The sequence below is a fragment of the Elephantulus edwardii genome, unplaced genomic scaffold (assembly GCF_000299155.1).
Source record: "Elephantulus edwardii isolate Elephantulus edwardi_28Jun2011 unplaced genomic scaffold, EleEdw1.0 scaffold00289, whole genome shotgun sequence".
Lineage (NCBI taxonomy): Eukaryota > Metazoa > Chordata > Mammalia > Macroscelidea > Macroscelididae > Elephantulus > Elephantulus edwardii.
The window spans coordinates 2,752,866-2,766,805 of NW_006400039.1; the positions used below are offsets into that span (position 1 = coordinate 2,752,866).

The 13,940-nt window shown below is 46.4% G+C and overlaps 1 protein-coding gene across 1 annotated transcript in view; it reads left to right on the forward strand.

Annotated features, from left to right (window-relative positions):
- CACNA1B (calcium channel, voltage-dependent, N type, alpha 1B subunit) overlaps nucleotides 1-13,940 on the forward strand; it is a 258,633-nt gene that overhangs the window by 68,175 nt on the left and 176,518 nt on the right. Inside the window, exons 11-13 of the mRNA XM_006900673.1 lie at nucleotides 9,999-10,208; nucleotides 12,664-12,776; nucleotides 13,027-13,146. Coding sequence (XP_006900735.1) covers nucleotides 9,999-10,208; nucleotides 12,664-12,776; nucleotides 13,027-13,146 — 443 coding nt within the window. The remainder of the gene's footprint in view (nucleotides 1-9,998; nucleotides 10,209-12,663; nucleotides 12,777-13,026; nucleotides 13,147-13,940) is intronic.

A 13,940-nucleotide genomic window follows, 5' to 3' on the forward strand; every position in this document is an offset into this window, starting at 1 on the left:
CTACAACCCTCATTGCATACTCCTACGATAAAAATAATGCCCTAAAATATAATACTTTTAGACTATTCTCTCCCCCATAGACTTCAATGTTTACGGCATTGAAGTTTCCTTCTTTTTGTATCTCACCTAGACTTTTTACAACAAACTGGAGAGTTCACTTAACTGAAAAAAAAAAGTCTTACTGTGTGTCATTTAATAGTTTTAAAAAGCCCACAGGACTTGCATGGTCTCAGAATTCACTGTCTTTTGGGCTTTAAATCTGTTTCCGTGGAGTTGCAGACAACATCCTCCTGCCACCCTTCCAGCCTCCTGGGCTGACACCGAGACAGTCATTCACTCATTCATTCATACACTGGCGATCACCAGTAGTCACGGAAGCACGTTTGTTGGCCTTTAGTATAATTCTCTGGGAAGATTTTCATCCAAGTCGTGTTTATTTTCTACTTAGGAATGTTTGTCTTGTTGTTGAATTAAATGTAAGTTATTTGTATTTTGTCATCACACTGAAAAATTCAAATCTACTGTCGTCAAGTAGATTCTGACTCCTGGTCACCCTTTGCTGGGTCTCTGTGCCTGTAACTCTTACCAGGAGCGCCTCGCCGTCACTGGCCCTCAGAGCCACACTGGTGGATTACAGTTGCCAGAGAGGTGTGGGCTTTGGATTAGCAGTGCAGCTCATTGCAGAAGGCCCTGGGTCCTACGCAAACGGGGATTTCCACATAGTTATGCCTGTTCTTTAAGTTGTCTTTCTATTTTGTTAATAGGGTTCTATGAATAAACATTTTTAATTTAATAATTTTAAAAAATTTGTAATTTGACTTCATCAGGTCTAATGTTGTTGTTGTTGTTAAGTGTCGTCGAGTCGCAGGCGACTCATAGCAACCCTACGAAAGAGAGTTCTCAACGCTTGGGTGTCTGTCATCTTCTCTCCAGGTTCATAGGGTTTCCGGAGGCAAGCTATTATGGAAGTGGATGCCACTCCTCCTTCCAAGCTTGTTTTAATCGGGGAGCTCCACCCCACTCTCTCTCCGCATTGGGTAATCAGCCATTATAGCATTTGACACATCAGTGTCACAGTGTTCAGCCTCACAGCAACCACAAGTGACCGCTGTATGGCAACTTGTACACCAGGGCTATACGACCTAGAGGAGTGTCTGAACAAAAACAATGAAAGACTGGCCCGATTAAAAGTCACCCACCTTTGGCTTGGTAGCATTGCTTTCTGTCCACTGGGCCAGCTGATCTTTCTCTCTATGTTTATGTTATTGTTGTTAAGTGCCATTGAGTTGCAGGCGACTCATAGTGACCCTATGAAGGAGAGTTCTAAATGCTTAATTATTTTCTTTTGTTGCTTGTCCTTTTGTTTGCATAGTTAAGAAATTCTTACCAGGTTCAAGGCTATATGGCTCTATCCATATCTTTTTTTATGAATCATATAGACTTAAGCCTATGGATAGCTTTGTGTAGAATGAGGGTTCCAGAATACTTAATTGTGCTCATGCAAACCATGTACAAAAACCTAGAGGCAGTTGTTAGAAAAGAATGAGAGGATACTGCAGGATTTAAAATCAGAAGGGGTGTGCATCAGGGTTGTATCTCTTCTCCATGCTTACTGAGCCTGTATGTTGAACATGTAATCTCAGAACCTGAACTTAAAGGACTCAGAATCAGGTTTAGAGAAAAGTCATTAAAATCTGCCATATGTAGATGAACAATCTTGCTTGCTGAGTGTGAAGACGACCTGAGGCACTTACTAAGGAAGATCAGTGCCCCTACCTTCAGTGTGGATTATATCTGAATATAAACAGCAAAAATCTTCATAGTTGAATCAGTAAGAAATATCATGATAAATGTAGAAAAGATTGAAGTTGTCAGAGATTTCATTTTATTTCAATGAAAAAACAAGAGCCAAAATCATCCTCAATGGAGAGAGACTAAAGGCATTTCCGTTATGAACAGGGACTGGGTAAGGTAGCCTACTATCACGACTCCTATTCAATATAATTCTAAGTTCGAGCTAGGTCACTAAGGCAAGAGAAGGAATTTAGAGGCATCCTCACTCTATGCAGACAATATGATAATGTATAAAGAGAACCCCAAGACTCAACAAAAAAACCAGGCCTGTTGTTATATGCTGTTGAGTCAATTACAACTCATTGAAACATTTTGATCAACAGTTCTGAACCTTGCCCTGTCCTGAGCCAACCTCACTGTCTCCAACACACCTGACTCCATTGCTATAGTCACTGTGTCAGTCCATTTCATTCAGGTTCTTAGTCTCTTATGCTGACCTTCTACCCTTCCAAGCACCTGCTATCATTCTCCAAAGACTGACCTCTCCTGACAACATGCCCAAAATATGTGAGGTAGAGTTTTCAAGTCCTAGCCTCCAACAAGCAATGTGGTTTCACCCTTTCTAGGATAAACCTGTTAATCTCTTGGCAAGCCACTGAATGTTCAGTATTCTTCTCCAGCTCCACAGCTCAAAGGCATTGATTCTTTTTCTGAACAATGGTTCACCTATCAGATGTGTAGCAAGCAATTGAGAAGACCATGACTTGGATCAGGTGCACATTTGTCTTTACACAGACATCATTGCTCTTTAGCACTATGAAGAGATCCCTGACAGTACATTTTCCCAATGCAATGCATCTTTTGATTTCCTTACTGCTGATGCCAAGGGTGTTGCTTGTGGATTTGAGCAAGATGAAATAGTTAACTTCTATCTTTTCTCCATCCATCATGATGCTGCCTGTTGACCTAGTGGTGAGGATTTATATTTTCTTGATGTTGAGATGCATTCCATATTGAAGGCTGCAGACCTTGATCTTCTACAGCAAACACTTCAAGTCTTCTTCAGTTTAGAAGAGCAAGGTGGTATTTTCTGCATCACACAGGTTGTTGTGAGTTTTCCTCCAGTCTTGATGCCACATTCTTCTTCATGAAGTCTAGCCTCTTGAATGATCTGTTCAGCAAAAGGTATGAAGAAAGGATATATCCATGACACATTCCTTTCTTGATACTGAATCATGCAGTGCTCCTTTGCTTTGTTTAGATAATAGCTTCTTAATATAGGTATAGGTCCCACAAACAAGTGTTCTGGGATTCCCGTTCTTCTCAATGTTGCCACTTTTGTTGTGATCCACACAGTCAAATTCCTTTGCATAGTTGATGAAATGCAGATAGGACCGTGTTCTAGCACTCTCTACTTTCAGCCAAGATCCATATCCCTAGTGCCATGGCCTCTTTTAAACCCAGCTTGTATTTCTGGAAGTTCTCTGATGATGTACTATTCTAGTAGTTTTTTGATAATCTTGAGCAAGGATTTGCTTGTGTGTGGTATTAATGATATTGTTCAATAGTTTCCACATTCTGTTGGATCATCTTTTTTGAGAATGGGAATAAATATGGATCTCTTCTAGTCATTTGGCCAGATAGCTGTCCTCCACATTTCTTGGTACACCCTATGAGCACACCCAGGACTGTATCTGTTTGTTGAAATATGTCAGTAACATTTGGTATTGACATATTTCAACTAGTTAGTTACTAGTTAGACCTAGCAGGCCAATTTAGTAGAGTGGCAGGATATAAGAGCAACATACAAAAGCTGGTTGGATTTCTCTATAGCAACAAAGAAAACTCAGAAAAGGAAACTGGAAAAGCAATACCATTTACCATAGCTAACCACAATATGAAATTCTTAGGAATAAACCTAACTAGAGACACAAAAGACTTTTATAAGGAAAACTATAAGAAACAATAAGTTGTTGTTGTTGTTGTTGTTATGTGCCATTGAGTTGTCCATGACTCAGCGACCCTATGCATAGTAGCTCTGAACCTTGCCTTATCTTGAGCCAGTCTTACTATCTTTGGGACACCTGCCTCCATTGTCCAAGTCACTGTGGCAATCTATATCATCCAACATCTTCCTCTCCACCCTTCCAAGCATGATGTCCTTCTCCAAGAACTGGTCCCTTCAAGCAAAATGTCCAAAGTATGTGAAACAGAGCTTCAAAATGTTTGCCTCCAAAGAGCAACTTGGCTTCACTCTCCTCAGGACAAACCTATTTGTTCTCTTGGCAGTCTATGGAATGTTCAATACTCTTCTCCAGCACCACAGTTCAAAGACATTCATTCTTTTTTGGTCGTTCTTACTCATTGTCTAGCTCTCTGATGCATAGCAAGTAATTGCGACAACTATATCCTGTATCAGGCGCATCTTATTCTCTAGACTGACATCTTTGCTCTTCAGCACTCTGAAGAGGTCTGTGACAACGGATTTTCCAAATAAAATTCATCCTTTAATTTCCTGACTGCTGACCTCAAGAATGTTGATTGTGCAGCTGAGCAAGCTGAAATTTTTAACAAAGGGGGGAGTCAGGAAAGTAAGGAATTGAAAGGAAGATTTCAAAGGGCAGCACAATGAAATATGCAAAGAATTTGAGAGTCAGAAAATCAAAAGACATAAACTCTCTCAGCATTTCTCTTTTAAACCCAGCATTTCTCAAGCTTAAGGAACCGAAGAACAAATTCAAACCTCGAGTTGCAACACTTAAAGATGCTGTGGGGAGAATATGGAATGATTCAGGAAGCATTAAATGATGATAGAAGGGGAGTACACAGTCACTATACCAAAAAGAATTGGAGGACATAGAAGAATTTCATGAAACAACATATGATCAAGAGGCAATGGTGATGAAGGTGGAAGTTCAAGGTCTTTTGAAGAAATTGGCCAAAAAAACAAAAACAAACCCAAACCAAACCAAAAACCAAACAGGTGAAATTGACGGAATACCAGTTGACATATTTCAACACACAGATGCAGCCTTGGATATGCTCTCCAGGTTGTGCCAAGAAATTTGGAGGATAACTACCTGGTCAGCTGACTGAAAGAGATTCATATTTATTCCCCTTCCAAAAAAAAGGTAATCAAACCAAGTGTGTAAATTATTGAACAAAATCACTAATAGCACATGCAAACAAAAACTTGCTGAAGTTTATCCAAAAATTACTAGAACACTATATAGATAGAGAGCTACCAGAAATAAAAGCTGGGTCTAGAAGAGGCTGTGGCACTAGGCCTAATTTCAGATGGATCTTGGCTAAAAGCAGAGTACCAGAGGAATGTCTATTTGTGTTTCATTGACTATGCAAAGGCATTTGACTGTGTGGATCACAATAAATCAAGGCTGACCTTGAGAAGAATTGGAACACAGAATACCTGATTATGTGTAGGAGAAACCTGTACATAAACCAGGAGACAGTTGTCACAACAGAGCAAGGAAACACTTATGGTTCAGGATCAGGAAAGCAGTGTGTCAGGGAGGTGTCCTGTCTCCATACCTTTTCAGTCTGTATGCAGAACAGATAATTTTGGAGGCTGAACTTAATGAGGAGGAATGTGGCATCAGGATTAGAGGAAGGATCATCAACAACCTGCATTATTCAGATAACATAGCCTTGCTTGCTGAAACAGAACAGGACATGAAGTGTTTGCTACAGAAGGTCAAGGACTGCAGTCTTCAATATGATTAAAGTTCAACATCAAGAAAAGAAAGATTCTCATCACTGGTCCAATTGACATACCATGATAAGTGGAGAAGAGATTGAGATTGTTAACAATTTCATCTTGCTCAGTTCCATAGAAACAATAAGGGATCTAACCAAATGGAAAAATATTCCCTGTTCATGGATAGGAAGACTGAACATTGTGAAAATTACAATCCTACTAGTTCAATATGGATTGAGGCTCAACGTCAGGAAGACAAAGATTCTCACCACTGGGCCAATTGGCAGCATCAGTATGGATGGTGAAGGGATTGAGATTGTTAACAGTTTTAGTTTACTTGGTTCCACAGTCAGCACTCTTGGTAACAGCAGCCAGGAAATCAGGAGACCAATTGCATTGAGAAAGTCGGCTGTGAGGGACCTCTCAAGAGTACTGAAGAGCAACGACGTCAGACTGGAAACTAAGGTGCGCCTGATTCGGGCTACAGTCTTTGCAATTACATGCTATGCATCGGAGAGTTGGACAATGAATAAGGATGATAGAAAGAGAATTGATGCCTTTGAGCTGTGGTGCTGGAGAAGAGTGTTGAATATACCATGGACTGCTAGGAGAACAAACAGGCTTGTCCTGGAGAGGGTGAAGCCGGAATGCTCCTTGGAGTCAAGGATTCTTAAGCTTCGTCTGACATACTTTGGACATGTTTCAAGGAGGGACTGGTCCTTGGAGAGGGACATCATGTTTGGCAGAGTGGAGGGACAACGCAGGAGAGGAAGACCCTTGATGAGATGGATCGATACTGTGAGTGGAGTGGTGGGAATGAGTGTGTTTGACACAGCGAGGTTGGCACAGGATAGAACAGTGTTTAGGGCTCTCGTACATAGGGTCACTATGAGTCACAAGCGACTCGATGGCACATAACAACAACAACAACAACAACAACAACCTGTTTTTAGTGACAATTAAACTGAGCTACAAGGGTCACTAATGTTGGTCCATAAAACCCAACTCATTGCCGGAGAATTGATCCTGACTCAGAGAACAGAGCAGAACTGTCCCCATAAAGTTCCTACCAATTTACCTTGTTTCTGTATCATGTTTATACTTTCTCTGATTATTAATCTCAGACTTAGATTTTTATTCAAAACATGGTATTTTATCATAACTGGATAGTATGCATTTACTGTTCATATATTTACTTATTATATACCTTCTCCTTTTGGCTTTGAGCTTTGTGAGGATATGCTCCATACCCTGTTAATGTAGTGCCTCTAATGCTGTCAGTCATACTTAACTGATGGGAAAATTGACTAAATGATCAAGGTAGGATATTAACATTGAATTGACATATTAAATAAGACCCTCCATGAGATGGATTGATTTGGTGAGTGGAGTGGTGGGAATTAATTTATTTGAGATGGAGAGGTTGGCACAGAATAGAATGGCGTTTTATGGCTCTTGTACATAGGGGCATTATGAGTTGCAAGCAACTTGATGGCACATAACAACAACAACTAGTTCAATGCAAAACCAATACAGATGCCAAATTCTTTCTTTAAAGAGACTTTCCAGTTTCATTTGGGAGAGAGATCCACAATAAGCAAAGCTCTTCTAAAAAATGAAAAATGAAGTATGAGACATCTCACTCCCTGATCTCAGAACCTGCTACACAGCCATAGTTATCACAACAGCATGGTCCTGGTAAAGTGATTGACAAATAGATCAATGGAATACAATTGAGAACCTAGAAATCTATGTTGTTGTTTGTTGTTAGGTGCTGTCACGTTGTAGACGACTCATAGTGATGCTGTGAATGAAAGACCTGAGCACTGTTCATAGAGGACTTTGGAAGTGGATGCCACTCCTGCTTCCACGCTTGTTTTAATCGAGAAGTTCCACCAAACACTGTCCACCATGGTTAACCTTTATGACATTTGGCAAATTGGTGTCACAGCAACCACAAGTTAGAGCAGTACACCAATGCACAGACTAGTGCTATACTATGTAGAAAAATGTTTGACAAAAAAGAAATTTAAACCAGGCCTGAGGGCTGCCGATTAAAATCACCCACTTTGGGCTTGGTAGTAAAACTTTCTGTCCACTAGGCCAACATAGCTCCTCTATGTTGTCGTTGTTATTATTGTTAAGCGCCGTCAAGTTGTAGACAGCTCATAGTGACCCTATGAACAAAAGACCTGAGTATTGTTCATCCATTTATTTACCTATAGCCAGCTGATACTTGACAAGAAAACAAAACCCATTAAATAGGGAAATGACAGCCTCTTTAACATACAGTGCTGGCAAACCTGGACAGCTACATTTAGAAAACTGAAATAGGATCCACTTCTTACACCATATACAAAAAAAGCTACTTGAAGTGGGTCCTTTGGGTTTTTTGGTCATTCTACATAAAGGTTTGTCAGTTTTGTTTAAAATTTTGAAGGAGTAAACTTTGATTTCTTGGGTCTCTGTATACTATTCTGTTCTGTATTATTTCACATTTTATCCTTTCTCCTTCCTGCTCATCTTTACCTTAGCTGGCTCCTCTAGTGCCCTCCTTCTGGGGCCTCTGTGTCCTGGACACTCCCTGTGTGCTCAAATAGGCTGAGTATGTCGACTCTGTTGTGGTCATCAACCTTGCTTGTGTGGAGCCTCAGGGTCTACCAGAGCTGAAAGCTCAGGGTCTTCTCAGTCCTTTCTGGGTTTGATCTAACCTGAGCAGCCTGTTGCCCCTTTAAATTTTTCAGGGTGTGTGTGTGAGCTTTCAGAGTCCTTTGTCTCTTGGCACCCACAGGCTTTCCAGCTTTTTCTGTCTGCTTCTTCTCCATTTGTTACTCTGCCCAGGAGCCTGCAGCAGTGTTTGCCATCAGTGTTTGCCCACCACCTGCCTGGGAGGCCTACAAGCTCTAGAAAGCTCGAGCCCCCGGCCTATCCCACAGACAGGTCCAGACACACAGGCATGGCTCTCTGAGAACCAGGCTGGCACCTGCAAGCAGCACTGGGAATGTGGTCTTGCCATGCTGGGATGATCTGTCTGGCAGGTGAGCTAAGCTACTGTAATACTGCCACCAGATCTTTAGCCTCTTGCTTTTTAAATATTCTTCTGGTTGCTGTCATGTTAAAATTAAATTTCAGATATTGGAAATGTTACCTTTGCCCGCTCGGCCATTGCTCTGGAGAGTTGTGAAGTTGCCTACTTACTCCTTCCTGCTGGCATCACTGGACTGGGTTTACCTGACCCTTGTCAGTAGGCAGAGGGGCTGTCCCGGGACCCCTCTGGAGGAAGTGCTGATGATCTCATGGGCCAAGGGTGATCCACACAGGCAGTGCCCGTCTTATGTCTCCTAGGGGCCTGGCGTATGTGCCCACACCTGCCTTCTGTGAGTCAGTGAGTGTGTGGTGAGTCCCTGAGTGAGCATGGTCAGGGTCTGGGGTGGAGTGTGGAGTGTGTATGACCTGTGTGTTGCTGTTTTACTCTCTGTGTGCACCTTTGTGTGTGTCTCTGAGTGAGGGTGTCAGGGTCCCTGAGCACATAGATTTGCTTTCTAAGAGTGGTGTGTGGCTCAGTTCTCACCTCTCTGCCAAAGGAGGCAGCTTGCTCTTGAGATGAGTGCATCTAATTGTGACTGTGGCCATCCTCTGCCCACAGCAGGGCCTGACAGGAGCCTTTGTTCTGGGCAATGTTCTCTTGTCCCTGGATGTGGTTTTGAGGTAGTATCACCACTTAGCCAGAAGGAAGGCTGAGGTGTTTCGATTTACGATCCTGCATGATCTCTGCTGGACTCTCATTTGGGGTGTCTGTGATGATATTGCTGTCTGTATAGACAGAGTCCAGCTATGATTAGTCCCTGCACTGGCTAGGGCTCTGTCCTCATTCAGTGAATCCTGTGACGGGATTTAAAGAGATAAGAAAAGGGTTTCCAGTCTCTTTTGGAAAGAGACCCAGGGCCTCAGAATCCTGAGCACAGCACCCACAGAGATGTGTGCATGGACACAGACGGATCATAGGCTTAAGGCAGAGGTGCAGCACTGGGGCCCATGTGCCAGACCCACCTGCACACAGAACAAGTCTCCATTGGCACTGATCTGCCCTGCTGTGAACTTGGTGTTCACAGGGGCGTCCCCTAAGCCCAGGCACACACTGATGTGCACTCTCTCCTGTATGCTCATGGAATCCTTCCTTTTATGCTCAGTATGGAGAAGGCCAACACGGCCCATCCTGGAGGGCTTGTAGTTTGGGTTGGAAGCCAGATACAAATAGGTCTGCCAGCAACTGAGTGATGGGTGGTGATAAGCCTTGATCTCTGGAGTGGAGAAGGCTGAGGACCCTGTACTGGGTGCTGGGGCCAATGGACTGAGGCTGTGAGGCAGGGTGCTAGGGGGCAGGGATGATGATGGTGCTCACGCCTGGTCCAGTGGCTGCCTGGAGCCAGTCACCAGGGATGACCAACCTGCTGGCCTCGACTGCTTATCTCACCACTCTCCTCCGCAGGATCCCCTTTTGCCCGTGCCAGCCTCAAGAGCGGGAAGAATGACAGTTCCTCATACTTCCGGCGGAAGGAGAAGATGTTCCGCTTCTTCATCCGCCGCATGGTGAAGGCGCAGAGCTTCTACTGGGCAGTGCTGTGTGTGGTAGCACTCAACACGCTCTGCGTGGCCATGGTGCACTACAACCAGCCGCAGCGGCTGACTACTGCTCTGTGTAGGTATCAGGTACTGGACCTAGTGCCAGGCTCTGCTGGGAGAGGAGCTGGAGACTGGCCAGACCCAGTGGGGCAGAGCAGAGCCAGAGGGGGTCTGGTGTTGCCTATGGTCAGATTCAGAGTTGCCCAAGGCTAGCTCCTGGGCCCAGGGTCCCAGAATGCTCTGATCTGGCAGGTTCAGGAGAGGACTCAGTGTGGACTCAGAGTGGGGCCTTAGACCAGCCAACCAGGGCACCTGTCTCTGGAGATGCCATGACAGACTCTGGCTCCCAGGCGTGTTCCCTTCCTTCCCTTTACTTGCCTGGATCTGGATATGGGTTGCAATCCTGAACAGAGCTAACCAAGGGACAGGCCCCAGGAATGAAATTATGAGACCTAGTCCCAGACAGGGCCAGGAAAACTTGGGTCAGAGCCCTCTTATGCTGGGCCTATGACCTTGTGGGACTTGGCAAGTCTGTCACTCGAAAGAAGCCTGAGACAAGCAAGTGAACGTCCTGTGAAGGCATCGTCTTCTGTCACCTGCCTTCTTCCTCTGTTCCCCAGTCCCCTTGGTGCCAGCGCCTTCCAGGCCAGTGGTGCCTGGTGCCTCTGCTCTCTGTCAGAGCCTGGGCTTGAGGCCAGGTCATACTTGTACTGACCTCCTGGTGGCAAGGCCATGTGAAGACACCTCAGAGCCCCACTCTGAGCTGGTCTGCAGGCCTTGTCGGTCGCCACTTGTACCTGCTAGACACGCAGAGGAATGGCGGCCTCACTCAGCTGAGGTACGGCAGAGTGTAAGGGTAGGCGGGATTCTGGGCTCCTCTTTGAGAGCTCCAGCTTGGTCTCCTGAGCAGCCTCATGTCCAGGGCCCAGCATGTAGGTGGTAGGATTTCCCACCCCTAGAGTCCTTCTTCCTGAGAACCACTCTCTCATGGGGCCTGAGGTGCAAACATGCTGGGGCTCTGCCTCTTGAGACTAGGAGACTAGGAGCAGAAGCCTTCCAGGCCATGCATTTGCTCTCTGAGTCTGTGAGGTTGCAACTTTGTGTGGTGAGATGGTGTGAGCTAGCCCTCTGCCTGTCCAGCTGGACCCTTGTGCCTGACTTTTCCTAGCTCAGCCTACCTAGCGTGGGCAGTGGGGTTTGCTGGCTGGTTGCTCTGCCAGGCCGTGGGTGTGACTTACCTAGGCTGCAGAGAAGGTGTCCTCTGTACACCTCTCCTGGGCCAGGACGGCACATGTGTGTCTGAAAGGCTGACATATGGTGGACTGCTTAGTCCTAGGTGGGAGAGATGCACAGGTCGCATCTTTAGCAGAGGCTGCAGGGAGCTGCTGGTCCTGGGCAGTGGAAGCCTTGGAGAGTTGGGGGTGGAAGCCAAGTTTGAGGACACACAGGCCTACATGAGGTGGTGGCCCCTTGTCCTCTTGCACCCTTCATCAGGAGCTGCTCCTCCTTATAGTCCACTCCTCCACCAAGTCTGAGCCCTCCAGCTGTGTGCTGTGGCTGCCAAGGTTATCTACTGCCCTGAGCTGCTCCTGGGCCCTGCTGGCATCATGCAGTGTTTCCAGGTGGCATTCAGGACAGAAGGTCGAGACCACTACCTCAGCACAAGACTGACCCCCACTTCACTCTGGAGTCTAAAGTTTCTGGTTGGTGGAGTCTGGTGACTTGATCCTTCTGAAGTCCCTGTCTCTTCAGCTGGCTTGGGGCTGTGTTTGAATTTCCAGACAGGCTGCTGGCAGAAGGTACATAGACCTGGTGGAGCAAAATCTGAAGACTTCTGGCTGGGCATGGTGCTGGGAGTGCAGAAGCAAGGCTCACCTCCTAGGTGCTATGGGAGTCCCTAGGAGTGAGGTGGACACCCACATTCTCTGCGAGTCTCCAGTGTGTGGACACTCACATTCTGTGGGAGTCCCCAGGGGTGTGGACACTCACGTTCTGTGGACTCCCAAGGATGTAGACACCTAGGTGCTATGGGAGCCCCCAGGGGTGTGGACACTCATGTTCTGTGGAGTCCCCAGGGAGTGGCCACCCAGGAGCTGTGGGAGTCCTAGGGGGTGGATAAGTCAAGCCTCTGCTAAGAGGGGCTAAAAAAGCCTGATCAAGGCCAGAGTGTGGGCAGGAAGTAGAAACCAGGCACAAGCCCCTACTTGGCTCTTCCTAGGGGTGACATGCCTCTGAGATGCTGCCCCAGTCCTCCTGCTGTGATCCTTGCTCTTTGGCTCCAGATCCAGGGAGGTTACTTCAGGCCAAGCCCACCTGTATGGCCCTACGTTTGGGATTGCACAAGCCCCTCTTGGATGCTTTGGTCCTTGACTCTTTCCAAGGCCTTGACCTTCAAAGTCAGGTGTTCCCCCTGCATCCCCGGATTGGACCAGTGATTAGGGGCAGAGCCCAGAGTCTGGTACCCCCCCTGGGCTGCAGCCAGGGGCAGGAGGAGGTGCATACTAACCCTTCCCTTCTCTGGCTTCCCCTAGATTTTGCAGAGTTTGTTTTCCTGGGTCTCTTCCTCACAGAGATGTCCCTGAAGATGTACGGTCTAGGGCCCAGAAGTTACTTCCGGTCCTCCTTCAACTGCTTTGATTTTGGGGTGAGTGAGACACTTCCTGGGAATCCAGAATGCTGTTCTTGACAAGGCACTAGACCAGATGGCTCTCGGAGCTGTCAAAACCCAACAGATCTGGTCCCCATTCTGTGTCCCTGTGCCCTTCTGGCTCAGGAATATAGGGAACTGTCACAACGCTTATAGGACAGTGCAGTGCAAGGTGATGCTCAGGAAGAGGGCACATATGTGGGTATGCACCTGCCCGCACCCCAGGGCTGACTCTGCTGTGTTGCAGGTCATTGTAGGCAGCATTTTCGAGGTGGTCTGGGCAGCCATCAAGCCAGGAACCTCATTTGGAATCAGTGTGCTTCGAGCGCTGCGGCTGCTGCGAATCTTCAAGGTCACCAAGTACGTGGTCAGCTGTCCTGGGGTTGGCTCCTTGCTAGGGTTGGACATGTAGAGGGAACCTGGAGTGGAGAGGAGCTAGCAGTACAGCTTCCGCTCTGGGATTGAGAGTGTGCTAGGTGTGCCACACCTGCCCAGCCCTACCCTTCTGAGACTTCTGACTCTGCTTTTGAGGCTCCTGCCTCAATTATCCATCTTTTTTGTCAACCTTCAATGAATGGCTTTGTTCTGTGGTCAGTGAAGGAAGCAAACATTGTTACCTTCTTGATTCTAAATTTCCCTCCTCAGGAGAGAAGAGGGTAATCTTTGGATAGTTGACTAGATGTGGGGCCCTCAGCCCTGACCTCCCTCTGAATATCCCTGGTGCCCACCACCTCCCATCCCTATAGGCCCTCTCCCTCCAATCCTCTATCTGCTGTGGTGGGTCCTCTCAACTTCACAGTGAGACCCCCCTCGTAATGAATATTTCATCCAGCAAGAGTCCAGATGGCTTGAGTAGGGGAGGCCCGCAGGCTCCCCAAGTTCTCTGGCCCCATTGTTCTCTGGCCTCTGAGGAGGATCATCACTATACTCTCAGGTAACTGTACATGGGGCATTTGAGGAGACCAGCGTGAAGATAACAAACTTGTGTTCTGGAAATGTGGGTGGCTAGGAGAGAATGAATTGGCTGGGGGGTAGGGTGGGAAGAGGATGACTGAGGGGGAAGGAGGGTGGTGGGGAGAAGGAGAGTGGATGGAAGGGAAAGAGGGTGGCTGGGGCAAGTAGGGTGACTGAGGGGGAAGGAGAGTGGCTCGGGAGGAAGGG